This window comes from Mycteria americana, chromosome 7 (assembly GCF_035582795.1).
Source record: "Mycteria americana isolate JAX WOST 10 ecotype Jacksonville Zoo and Gardens chromosome 7, USCA_MyAme_1.0, whole genome shotgun sequence".
In the NCBI taxonomy this organism is placed as follows: domain Eukaryota; kingdom Metazoa; phylum Chordata; class Aves; order Ciconiiformes; family Ciconiidae; genus Mycteria; species Mycteria americana.
Window position 1 is genome coordinate 39,034,488 of NC_134371.1, and position 13,831 is coordinate 39,048,318.

A 13,831-nucleotide genomic window follows, 5' to 3' on the forward strand; every position below is an offset into this window, starting at 1 on the left:
CCAGGTTCTGCAGAGATAGACTGAGAGAGGAAGTTAGTACTTATTTTTGTGCGAGGCTGGTGTGATTTTGATTTTTTTTTTTTACTTTTTTTTCCACTTCCGGATATGTGACTTGTCTGTTGTCTATAGTGAGGAGGCCGCTTACGAGACAGTTCAGGAAAAAGTGAAGTTGCTCTTTTCTTCCAGTTTCTTATTCCCTTCCTGTAGTTTTTCCCTCCTTCCCCAAATACCACAAGTATAAAAGAAAACCTCTTGTTGCATCGTCAACTTTAGTTTTGAAGCTGTCATTTAAAAAAAAAGCAGCAAAACTGAATGTAAAAGAAAAAACTACAATGGGATTTACTAAATGAACACTGAACAAGCTGCAGTGTTTTCTGTTTGCTAGTAAATAATTGGGCTGCTAAGGTGGCCAACAGCCCTAATGACATAGCAGCGCAAAGCACGTTCCCATGTCACGTTGTTCTGTTTTCTTCTGTTTCTCTGGCAATTTACACCAGCAGCAAGCCTATCCCAGAACGCGTGGCCTCATTGCCCATACCTGGTGCTGAGCTGGAAGCTGAGTGCTCCACAGTATCTTGTGTTCCTTCAATATTCTCCTTGTTCTCTGCCTGTTTCTTCAGCGTTCTAGTCTTGGAGGGAAGCATGGGCAACCGGGGCAAGTAAGGAACTATGGATGAGGAGGAGGCTGTTCTTCCAAGCTCCTCTGCTACCTCTGTAAGGAAAAAAACCAAAAAGGGAATAAAGTTGGACCAAAAAGGGAATAAAGTTAGACCAGAGACCGGCAGAGGAAGAGGAAAAGAAAATCTGGGCCTTTACTGCAAACCCAGAATGGCAAGAAGAGATACATGACTGAGAAATACATAGTTTATGGATTTAGGTTTTGCTCAAGTCTAGAGGTATTCAGGGTACGATGTTTTTCATAATGCTTTCAAACTCATTTACATCTTTACAAATTCAGCAAAAAAACCCCAATGGTAGGATCTGTACAAGAGGTCTAGTACGAATCTAGCTCTCTGCTGGGTTAAGGGTTGCTCAAGAGCTAAAGCCAGCACTGAATGCATTTGCCTCTGTTTTTATTTAATGTGCCTCCTGTTGATGCTCCTGGGATCCCCCAAAAGTTGTGTCGTCTCTCGATCTGGATCTAAGCTTGAGGCAAAGCACTGCACCTCCCTCTTAGAAATGAAGACTGCATGTTTCCTTCCCAACATCAAAACAAGGTATGTGATTGAAAAAAAAAACAACAGAAAAAAACCACACAACCTCCCGGCCACACCCAGGGTGGCAATTGTGTGGGCCACCTGATGTGCCTATTATAGATCCTCCTTGGTAGAATTCGATCTGGTGTGTTTTTTCTGTAGTAGGGAAGTGGATGGATCAGCTTCATATTTAAAAATGTAAAAGATGCTCAGACATTTCTGCTTGTCTGCTGCCTAGTACCACACTTCTCACCAGTATTTACCTCCTAGTTGGTTATATTTGAGAGTTGAGTTGGACAGATTTGCTCCTAGAAGTAGCTAAGTAGAAAATCCAGAGATTAAGGCACTTTTTAAAAATTAAGGCTGGTAGGATAGTATTTCATGACCTAATTGCTGCAGTCAGCAAGGGACTGTGACATGCATACATCTTTCTCTCTCTCTCGGGATCACTCACTATTCCTTATTCTTCAGTCTGGGAAACAAGAGGCTTCCTCTAATAAAGGAGACAATATTCTTTAAATTAACTCTTTGGCATCTTAGTGCTCAAATGAAGTTAAACTGTCCCCTGCACTAGTATATGTCTATTCAGTATTTGTGTGGCAAGTAAGAGAATGTATTTACCCACTTATTGTTAAGAATTAAGTAAGGGATGAAGCTTCATCACAACCTCCACTGCTAGCAGATGAGCCTTGAGGCCCATCCATAAGACATAGCACGCTGGGGGATAACCTCTAGTACTGTTTCAGAAATAAAGCAACAGGGGCTCTCACCCTCTGAGATGCTCGAGTCGTGGAACATAGTTTCAAAAGCCTGGTGGGTCTCAGCAAAGGAGGGTCGGTCTGGTGGGTTCCACTTCCAGCCTGCAATGTGAAAAAGCAGAGTAAGTCTCAGTGCATGAAACGGGTAGGAGATAAATTACTTTGTCCAAGGAGACAGAAAATACCTAAGCTTTCTCAACTGTAGTCAGACACTGATCTCCTACTATTAAGCAGGCTTTAGAGTCATTCACAGATATTCATTCACAGCAGCAGTGAGTCACCCTACCATATCCTAACAAACAGATCTTGAGAGGAAAGAACCAATTCTAAAAATCCCAGCTCTCTGCCAACTCCACAGGTTTTTCTGATCTCCCTATCCCTCTTTCTGAATTTTTTGGGCAAAGGAGAATTCCATGTTTGCTACCTTGACTGTTTGGACTGAACATATCTAGCTCAGTCACAGATAACTGTGTGTGCAAAGCTCCAGGTAACATTCTGCTTACATGCTCTTAATACTGAAATTCAGGCAGAGCCTTCCAAAAGGAGAATGTATGCACCTGGGGGAGGGGGAAGAGAGTGCATTGATCTAAGATGGCACTTGGAAAGTTATAGAAGGGTATAATGACAAAAAGTGTCATTTCTGTAGTTAGAAATCTGCACTAGGGGAATGTATTCTAGAAGCACTATCTGTTGATAGCACCATAGGGTCTGGAAAGTGACTGGCATTCTGCTCATTTTGGGTTGCATTATTATATGTATTCCCTGCTTTTGGGCTTTTGTCAGCTTCCTGAAGGTTTTTTGAAGCAATATTCTTCATCATTACCCAGCTCCTTTGTTTCATAACTGAAGTTCACCCTGACTTTCTTTGACATGCTGGGGATCAGGCATCACTGGAGACAGGCTATAGAATGGCCTCTTAAGCCCTGGTTTGTCTTGTACGTTGAGGGCCACACAGATTGCCTGAGTTAGCACCAAGGAGTCTCTTCCCACCCTGGTCACACTGACAGGGTCTCTCTGAGCAGAGCTGCTTACCTCACTCAACAGCATGGCCTATTTTGCTCCCTAGGATCTTCAGCCTTTTGCCCAATATATTCTCTGCTCTTGTGGGACTGAAGGAGATCGGCAATGCTCTTAAACTCTGTTGCTCTCTTCCTGTAGCACACTTTCGGCCTTTTATTAGTAGATTTTCAATTTCTTATGGAGCATTAGGGAGCTTTCTATGGCATACTGGGATGATGCATTTTGTACAACCTTGTCAACTACGTGTCTCCTGCACAGGTGCTGTGTTTGCAGAGAACTAAATTTCCTTCTAATCTGGTGATTCCATAGTAAGAGCCCTACTGACAAAATACCAGTACAATTTGCCACAAAGTTCTATCTAGCTGTACTCAGAGATGACAGTTTTTGAGACTGAATTCTTGTTCCCTAGAGACCACCTCATTTGCACCAGGTATGTCTCAGGTGACAGGGCCTTTTCCACATTAGCTAACAAAATGGCACATATGAAGCAAGGACTTCAGAGTTAACTACAGATTTCTCTCACTCCTCCCAGGCTTTGTCCCCCAAACTGGAAGAAGATACTCACATGCCCTCATCAGTTCGTAAACCTTTGGAGGGCACCCCTCAGGTTGTTCCATCCGATAGCCCTTTTCCAGCAGATCATACACCTGAGAGAGGTCAATGCCTGGGTATGGTGACATCCCATAGGTAGCAATTTCCCATAACAGCACCCCAAAGGCTGCAAAAGGAGAAAAACAACATTCCTGGTCATAAGTCTGCCCTCTTCTTGTATTGCTCATTACATTGTGGCCTGTACTGCAGCTTGAGGCCCATGTCTTTCTTGCGGATATTTCAGGCCAGTCCAGGTGAAGACATGACATGCTAAAAATGCTATTGATTCATGAAGCTGTGGCCTCACATGTGACTGTCTCCTCCCCAAGTGTTTCTGCCCAAGCCAGAAGGCAAGTTACTGTCTAGGCTGGCAAAGAAAGACAAAATGAAACGGAACAGACCACTGAAGTAGAGTTTTCTTACCCCACACGTCTGATTTGATTGAAAAGGTGTTATAAGCCAGGCTCTCAGGAGCAGTCCATTTGATTGGGAACTTGGCTCCAGCATGAGCTGTGTAGGTATCTCCAGTCATAAGTCGACTTAAGCCAAAGTCAGCCACCTTCACCACATGATTTTCTCCAACTAAGCAGTTCCGTGCTGCCAGGTCCCTGTAAGAAGGAAAAAAGCACACTCCTTTACTGGAGCAAGAGCAGGGCTTTTGAATATAGTCTTCTGGTTGCATAGCCTGTTCCTCTCTTCTGAAGTGGGAAGCACTCTATACAGCAGATGAAGGCAATGTGAGCTTTGCTCTGAACGGTGTCAGGCACCGAGTGGACTTACTTTTAGGAGCAATATGGTAAGTCAGGATTAGGGTTCATTCTTTAAATTCTATTAAATATCCAGTAATGATAGCTGTTATGGTGAGAAGTTTATGTTTCCTAAGAATAGGATGAGATCAGCAGCTCATCACACACTGGTAACAGCTTTACGGCACGGCTTTATCTGACTGGATTAAAATAGGACATTGTGGTTGACAATGCCTTGCACAAAGAGGGTACATCAGAACAGGACAACACCAACTTTCATAGCTGTCAGGCAGTCAGGCACAAGATTTTAAGTCTGGTATGAAAGTCATGGGGAGAAGGAATTGCAAGACAGTATTGAAACCAAAACAGCCAATGGATAAGCCAGGGTGAAACCTGAATCTGGAAGAAACACCCCCAAAAGGAAAAATTCCTGGGCCAACATGCTGGTGGCCCGTTCATCATTGCAATCTGAGATTGTACCAGCTCAATGTGATTTTACCCACCTGTGAATGAAGTTCTTCTTCTCCAGGTACTCCATAGCAGAGGAGATCTGGGTGGCCATGTAGAGTAGCACAACAGCACTCACTTCCTCCCGGTTGCATTCCCGTAAATAGTCTAGCAGGTTCCCATACGGCATGTATTCTGTCACAATGTAAAAGGGTGGCTCCAGGGTACATACACCTAGCAGTGAGGAGGAGGAGGGAGCATGTGAATAAAGCTTCCCTTTCTTCCCTAGCTTACCACTATTCCTGATTTAATATCCATTTGTCACATTTTGTACCAATGAATGTTTCTCTGAAAAGTGAAGACTTCCATCTACAAGACCTAGATCAATGCAGCCCAACTTAAAATTCAGTGCTTGTATCTATTTATCTGTCCATCCACTTCATGGATGGAGAGAAACATGTCTATCATTGCTATTCCTATATAATATACATAAAGCAGTAGTTCTGTTCTTTGGAGGGTTACAGAATGAAATAGGAGTTATTTTGAACACATTTGATTTCCTTTTCTTCCCCTCTCCTCCTTCATAAAGCTAAAGACTGGCCAACTGGAAGTAGGTACCTGTCAACTGGCAAGATTTCCAGACTGAAATGTCACTACAGAGTAATGTGAAGCACTCCCATGTGTGCTAGCTGGGTAAGTGATCAGCACGGTGGGACCTGCTCCTAAAGCAGCATCCTCACACATTCCTCAGATGACTACTTGCTAGAGTCATTGCAATTATGTACAAAGTATGTATTAGTGGAGGAGGAGGGCAACAGGATACGCATGTCAAATCTCTGCAAACTCCCACTGCAGCACTGCTGAATGCCTGTTCATACCGTTACAGGAGTAAAACACAACTACACTATGCATCAGAAACAGCAAAAATGCATCTCGGATAAGATAAATCTTTTAGTCTCTACTCCTGGAACCAGACAGGGCTGGGCAGACACTTCATCTGTGCCCATTTTTTAAATGGGTACAGAATAGTTGCCATTATTAAAAGCCTTCACATTCTTCACATTTCTCCTTTCATCCTATGCTTGGCTTGACAGCTTTGCTCCTGAAAGCAGCAAAAGTCCAGAGGCAATTAAACACTAGTAAAGGTTTAGGGTGTCTCCTTAAGAATCTTTGTACATGGAGAATTAACAGCTATGCAGACTATTTAATAGTGATCATCATATCATGCATTTGCCAGTGAGACAAACAGGGCACAGCCAAGCTGTAAAGCCTGCAGATTTCTTCCATTCATGTTCTGTTTGATCTGACTTGCATCTCCACTGCCTTGATCTCATGTACTTATTTGGTGATACACGGAGTCCCTTATAGCAGCAGCGATCTGGTTGTCTTCTGCTTAATTATGGACTGATTTTTTCTATTTAGTGCAGCTTTTTCTACAAATGCCTCTGATTTGATAAGTATCAAGAACAGTATTTGTGGTGCTTCCAATACATTTTTTTCTTTCACTTAGAATTTTCTTATATTTTTGTTCTGTTCTATCAGAAAAATAAGTCACGGAAAATAATTTTGTAAATCTGATTTAACACAGCAGAAAAGGAATCTGACCCTGATAACTGAACCCTGGAGCATGTCTAAGGCCAAGGGTACAAACTAACAGGAGGCTGATACTGCAAACTTTTAAGTAATGCATAGTCGTGCCTCAACAGCAAAGCTGTCTACTAATGTAAGTGACTATATTTGATGTTTTGTTTAAAATTAGTGTCTCTTAGCTCCAATACTACATAAAGGAGTAAGCTGCCAAAAATACCACCCCATAACCTGACCTGATTCAAAAAGTTATATAAATACAGAAAATCTGCCGCTGTTTTTAAACAAGACAGATTTCACTTTGGCGGAAACTCAAGCAAGAACAGAAAGAGCAAGGTATTTCACTAACCTAACAACTGCACTAGATTTGGGTGCTTGATCTCCTTCATCACAGCAGCTTCTTTCAAGAACTCTTCCACCTCCATGGTATCTTCCTAGAAAAACAGAGAGGCAGAAGAAGGGACAATTGATCTTCATGAGCAAGGTCTGCTTAACACCACGTATCCAAGCTGAATATAAATGATAGCTTTCTTATCTCCATTCTGCTGTTCTGGCTTTTACTAAAGCAAAATATAACAGCCCTGAAAAGCTGCCTGGCTGCCCTGCAGCACAGCCAAGTGACAGATCTGCAGTACCCAGAAAGTGCTAGGCATTCTTGTTTGGTAGCTATTGTGGCTACCAAAGCAGTTGTGGCTGGTGAAGGGAAAACTCTCAGGATCACTGACTTAGTTCCCCTGCCTGGCTATAAAAATTAAGCTTGAAAGCTCCCTTACTTGGAGGGTATGTAGAATTGTAGCTGTTAATGTTGAAACAGAGGACACTGAAAAAAAAGATAAATGGAGAAGCTGAATTTTTCCAGGAGTAGGGGAGATGTTGTAGAGGGTATTTCCAACACCTTTAATTTCTTAAAGCTTCCACAGCTCTTCTGAAGGAAGGGAATTGGACTTGGTAATCATTTTTACAGATGTGACTTGGACATGCAGTTCCTGCAGGAGCTTGCTGGGCCAAAATTCCAAATTGTTTCTAAGCCACATACACTGGTGCAAGATTGATAAGCTAACTTTGTTCTGCAAAGCTACTCTCAAGCATAGATTTTATGCAGGTCAGCAAACTCCATTTTCTGATATTCATATCATTAGGTAGTATAATTGAGAACATTACAAATTTCCTCACCCTTATCATAAATGGTGAGCAAATAAACAGTGCACAACAATCTGAAAACTCACCTTTAATGTTTTCACAGCAACTGTGAGATTGTATTTCTTCCAGACACCAACGTACACCTCACCATACTGCCCGCCCCCCAGTTTGTGCTTCATGGTGATATCAGTCCGCTCCATCTCCCACTTGTCGTGGATGGGGGACACTCCATAGACAGTGGGCTTATTGCACTTGGGTGCTGGGTAATGCAAAGTTGTCACCAGTCCATCTGCTACTGTTGAGTGATGGTGCACTAGCTCTGCTAGTGTGCTGAAACGGCTTTCTGCTGTCACATATACCTGTTAAGAATGAACCAGGAATCTACTTAAATGAAGGCAGCTGGAAGCTTTCAGTAACACTGGAAAACAGGTACAGTAAAAACATTCTAGTAGGTTTAAAAAAAAAAAAAAAAAAAAAAAAAAAGGCAAGCTAAGGGAACCAGACTTTAGAGTATTTGTTCTCATGTTGTTGGGCAAATGAATATTAATCTGGGGGATTTTTACCTGCAGAAGGCAGCTAGATATAAGCTATTACTTGAGCGCAGTGCTGTCTCCTGCCTTGTGCTTTATAGGACTAGAAACTGGAATTCTTTTAGCCAAGCGCAAGGCCAGTTTCTGCATCACTCAACACATTGTACTGCTATTTGATAAAGGTTTCAAAATGCTGATCAAAACTGCTGACTTACCAAAGCTCTGCTTGCTCTAAGCAGACCAATGGAAAGGTATCACCACATCAAACCACAACTGCTTTGCTCCCTAGCTGTTTTCAGTCAGGATAAGTACCATCCGCACTTCTTCCAAAGTGGTGTTTGGTAAGTTACCACTGAACTCTTGGCATACATGTTCTTTTTTTATATTAATCAACCAGTGGACCTGTTTTCTCTCACATACACCTCTCTCTTAACAGCCTGCAACTTGAGATTCTGTGCCACCTCTTAATTAGCATCCTTATTTCCTCTCCCTGCAGCATTATCCAGAGATCCTTACCTTTCCATCTGAGGTGGTATTGATCCTGTAGTGGTAAACACGTCCTTCGTACCTGAGCGAGATAGATAGCTGCCCTGGGCTGCTCTCACTTTCACGAACCAGGAAGCTGCCATTGATGAGACTGCTCAACAGATACTCTGCTGCACTGCGTGACACTGGCCCATGGTACCATGAATGCTTTTCCAGGCTGTTCACTGGTGTGATGTAGTTGCTTGGTACCCAGCCCTGCCCATTCTTCGAACGTACCTCACTCCATTCACCATTCTGGTTGTAACCCAGGACTCGCAACTTCTCACCTATGACCAGAAAGAAAAAAGCAAAATAAGCACAGTGCAATCTATTGGGTCTCATTACGGGAGACACTCACCATCAACTGCCTAAGCCTGGGTTTGTAACTTAACAATAAAAATCTGCAGCAGTGATAACTAAACTGCTATCTATAAAGTATTTATGAAGTAAAGTTTCAGACAATAGCTAGTATACTGTTACCTAATTTACTGCAGTGTGATTGATGAACTCAAAAAAGCTTCCGGTAGTCCAGCTTTTTAGACTAGAAAGACTTTTTTTCTTGGAGGGATGCAGTTCACATCCTTCTTGAAGCCTTAAATGGCATGTGATTTAAAACAGTTCTGCAGCAGGTCATATTCTGATATATGTACTGAACAGAAATAGAAAATCTCTGTGCAATTCTTAATTCTTGATTTTGCCCCAGCTGAAAGTGCTGAATTCTGTTATCATCAATAATGTAAAGGTTTTCCTCTGCCCCTCCCTAAAATAGGTGTCTCAACGGGCCGGTGATTCTGGGAGCCTAGAACAGGAACCACTGTAGCTGGGGCTAGACTGTTCGGCAGTGTTACACAAAGCTGTGTCTGTACTAGGAGAACTGCCCGGCAGGTGTCTCTCCAACACAAGTGAGAGAGAGACCATCTGCTTATAATCATCAGTTTAGAGAATAATCTTCTCTAACTGCACTCATTCCTATTCCTACCCGGAAGATTCTCCTTTCTATTTTCTGTTGCTAAGTTTTCAACGTAGTAGCTGCTCTGCCATTCAGAGCCTTACCTTTGGTGATGCTGAGCGTGTTGTCACCACTTGCTACAAAATCGTAAAGTGCAACAAAGAGATTGGGATCGCTCTCAGTGGCTCCAAGCAGGTTCTCCTTGGAGCTCCATCTGATGGCTTCATTCAGTGCCTGGGGTTCAACATCGCAACCATAGGGGCGTTGCAGGGCCTCTGAAGAAAGAAGAGGAAATTACTTTGTGTACAATTGTAAATAGATCAAAACCTAGTGTACAGCAGAGTAAAGCTCCTACTGCACAATATGCTCTTTATGGAAAGGGAACACCACGTCTGCACATCTTAGATCAGTGGTTTTCAGTACCAACTTTGCTGACTCTTGATTCTATAGTTTACTTCTAAAGAGGGCGCCCTTGGAGAAGGTCATTAACTTCCTATATACCATGTAGCAAGTTGTGTATATAAAATTTCTATTTAATATTTATTATATATTTCTATTTATATACACCTCTTTTAACATATTTAGGCATTCACAGATAGAAAAATAGGGGAGAAATTAAAAGCACCTTTTTTTAAAAAAAGATGTGAAGTAGTGAAGGAAACCTTTCAATGCTGAAATGTTATGTTTATGTCTTTATTGTTTCTGTGGCTGAAGTAGATAGCCTGGATCTGAAACTAACATTACAAATACAAGTAAAACAGACTGAATTATGACACAAATGAGACCCATAGGTTGGGACAGTAACTGATTCAGTATTAGCAGGAATTATGGTGATTTGTGATACATTTCAAGGCTGTGTAAAGAAGAGGAGGAAAACTGACAGGGACAGAAAGTAGTAAGGATGATGCTAGGTATTTAGCAGCAGTGTTTCTGAATACCCAGGCAGTTCTGTTTTGCTATTTCAAAGGACAACTGATGCAAACTTGATAGTACAAGGGAGTGGGGGGAAGAATCAGACTTGTTTTATAGCAAAAGAAGAAAGTCCCCACAGTTCCTGTGATGATGAAAAAAATCTAAATACACGGGGGTTTGGAAAGAACTGTAGTAAAAAGCAAAACCATCCGAACACTTCATGGTAGTGCTATGCCAAGACCATCATTGGCTTTCTAACCCATACAGAGGTTTTCCAGGAACACGTAGCAGAATAAATTTCAATATTAAGAAAAGATAAAGAGAGATGATGTAGTTTCATACATGTGGGCTGCTCAAGGGGGCAAAAAAATATGAAGGTGTAAAGATAAAATATTTTATCTGATGGCACAATTGAGCTAAGTTCCTGTCCCAATATATATTTCCAAATTCTCTTGTTGAGCTTACTTACGGAAATTCACTGTAAAAAGATTTAATTAAACCAAACACAAAAAATCCTCTTTAAAAAGTTGGATGCTTTCTTCACTTTACAGTCATTGCTTTGGCCCATTTCTGAGGGGCTGAGAAGTCAGGCTCAGGATGTTTTTAAGCAGACCACTGCCAGAGAATGTGTATATAATACCCCCCTCCCCACACTCCCATGAGATTTACATTCGTGAGCAAGAGCTAGTCTATGAAGCACTTTAAGAGAGAACAAAGAGCTCAAATGCAATATAGGACAGGAAAACTGGGAAGTCAGCGAGACACAAAACAGGAAGAGACCTGTGCCAAGTAATAGGCAAACATATGCCAAATCTGTGTCACAGGACAGAGCTCAAGCCTGGAAAATGAGGACGTAGTGAGGTTCTCAGCATCTACATGCAATTTTTTTACTGTATTGTAGGTACATGAGAAAGTAGATGGTTGAGGTTTGTTCTGTTTTGTTTTTAAACACGTAGCTAAGTGGCTTTTGATTGCATTTCTGGTAATCATTCAGCGTTACACTGCTTGCATAACCTGCTCATCTTGCAATTACTTTATAACCTACTTCCCAAGCCTTGCCAAAGCAGCACCCTATCAAGGTTCTCCTAGCAAGAACAGAAATTACTAGAGATTAAGCTACTACAATGTCACTTCTTTGATTTCATTATCTGCAGATACAATATTTACATACACTTCTTGCTCCCAACCATCAACTGCAATTAGTTTTACAATATACTAACCCATCAGACTGGGTGCTATCATGGAAAACAGAGGAAATCCCAATGTCTGCTCAGCTACCTACATTATAGCATAGCTGCCAACATCCCACTGTAATTTTTTAGGGCTGGGTGTGTGCATATGCATGTCCAGTTGCTAAGCATCAGGAAAGAACACCAGTTCCTAAATCCAGCTCTGTTTATGGAGTAAAAATACATATTTAATTAAATAATACATTCTTTATACTCCTCCAGTGACTTGTGTTAGAGAGAGTTTCAGTGCCTTAGGCAAAGTCACTCAGCAAATGTGCTATACAAGAAATCTGACTGCTAAGGAGCAAATACATCTCTGCTAAGGAGCAATCACAAAAGCAGGCAGTGTTTCCAAAATATATCCGACCTTTCAGCTCCAAAATACCTTAATGGTGTTTAAATAACTTCCTACTTTCAATTATGTATCTGCCAAAATGTGAAAGGCTTTAAACAAAAATATATGCATTTGTTCTAAATCAAAGCATACTTTAAGTTTCTTTCTCAAGCCAGAAAAGCTCATGAACTGAGCATCCAACCCCTACTTAACAGACAGCACAGAGTTAAGCATTTCACCATGCACTCAATGGGTAAGCCTGAAGCAGCCTACTATCAGCTCAGCTCTGCTGCAGCAAATCCCATGACCAGCTAAGCCTGCCCACGCTGAGCCCAGCAGCGGGCACTTTAGCCAAGGCAAAACCAGCAGAAATGCCACCTGCTGCTTAGTGCTGAGCAGCTCTTCCCACATGAAACCATTTGTGGTGCTGTGCTGGATTGCCAGAGAGGACTCAAAGCAGATGTGGGACTACTACCACTTCCTCGGGAATGCCTGGGAGGCTGGCACATGTTCTTAACACCCACTTTATGTACAAAAAAAGCCAGCAGAAGTTAATGTTTGATGAGGAGCTTCAATCACTTAGCTACACTACTTACCTAAAAATCACATTACCTAAAAATCAAATGCTTTTAAGAGTTCATGTCTCACTAACTTCCTTCACTTTCATTTTTAGAGTGACTTGGATGCTTAAGTAACTGTAAAGGTTACCCAGTATCTCCTAAAGGGGAATTTACCAGGATATAAAAGTACCTATTGCAGGTTACTGTTACATAATAACCTATGCTGCTCAATACGGTGTGGGATCTATACCATCCAATATGTAAGGATATGGAAGGTCGGTGAAACATGATAACCGCATAGACCTCATTAAGGAAACTAAGATAACCAAAGCATATCACAAATGATACCACTCCAGCTGACTAGTCTGCAAGCTCTATTCACACCAAGAGTAAGGAAATGAGCTGGGAAGTTCTGTTTTATATCAGCTCTTTTTAAAGGCTAACCATAAATCATATATTACCACTTTCATTTCCTATACAATGGAAAACTTACATCATCATTTAGTGTACAAGTAATACATGGTCATGCGAGGAGGTTATGCTTCATCCATCTCCTTCCTTTTCTTTATTCCCACAATACAATTTGCTTCTCTCCGGATATGAATGCTTTTCCTGCTCAGCCAACATGTAAGGGGTGTTTTGTCCACCGCTCTTGTGCTGCCAACACTGCAATTACCAATCTCTTCAGTCCAAGAGCAGGAGGTAGTATACGCTAAATCTTAAATTTTAAAGTCACATCAAGTGCTGAAGTGGTCTCTATTTCTGAAATACTAACTGTGTAACTGCTCATAAAAATGAAGCATTTCAATAATCCTAAAACCCGGATAAAAGCAGGCAATCTCAGCCCTGATAGTGGCTGGTCTCGTACTACAAGAAAAAAGATAGACTTGAAAGGACCCACATCCTCCTTTGAAGCACTTGGAGAAATACAGGAAAGGGATAGCACAGCATTACACCCCTGAGCATCATACCTGTGAAACTCACGCCAGGCTCAGAGGCTTCCTCGCCAAGGCAGCAGAGCAGCTTGCCCTCTTTGCCATAGCTGCTAGACTGGAAGAGGACCGTCCCCACAATCATGCTGTGCGTTGCAGCAAGCAGAAGAGGCTGCTTGACACGAGAAGTCCCGGGCTGCCACTGCCACTGCAAACGCCACCACGTGCAGACGATCACTGCTCGCAAGGCTGTCGGCCAATGAAAAAGCAAGTGCTGCCGAGCGGGAGAAGGAGAAACTGGGAAAATCAAGCTCGGGGTTAGCGCGGTTATTAGCTGGAAGTGAGGGTGGAGCTTCCCAGAGAATGCTGAACAAA

At 42.0% G+C, this 13,831-nt stretch overlaps 1 protein-coding gene across 2 annotated transcripts in view; it reads right to left on the bottom strand.

Annotated features, from left to right (window-relative positions):
* Positions 1-13,831, bottom strand: part of ABL2 (ABL proto-oncogene 2, non-receptor tyrosine kinase) — a 51,297-nt gene that overhangs the window by 6,941 nt on the left and 30,525 nt on the right. For both annotated transcript variants that reach the window (XM_075507922.1, XM_075507923.1), the window contains exons 2-10: positions 9,594-9,764; positions 8,532-8,827; positions 7,572-7,844; positions 6,695-6,779; positions 4,815-4,992; positions 3,989-4,173; positions 3,540-3,692; positions 1,967-2,056; positions 539-712 (exon numbers count right to left, since the gene is read on the bottom strand). In XM_075507922.1, coding sequence (XP_075364037.1) covers positions 539-712; positions 1,967-2,056; positions 3,540-3,692; positions 3,989-4,173; positions 4,815-4,992; positions 6,695-6,779; positions 7,572-7,844; positions 8,532-8,827; positions 9,594-9,764 — 1,605 coding nt within the window. The remainder of the gene's footprint in view (positions 1-538; positions 713-1,966; positions 2,057-3,539; positions 3,693-3,988; positions 4,174-4,814; positions 4,993-6,694; positions 6,780-7,571; positions 7,845-8,531; positions 8,828-9,593; positions 9,765-13,831) is intronic.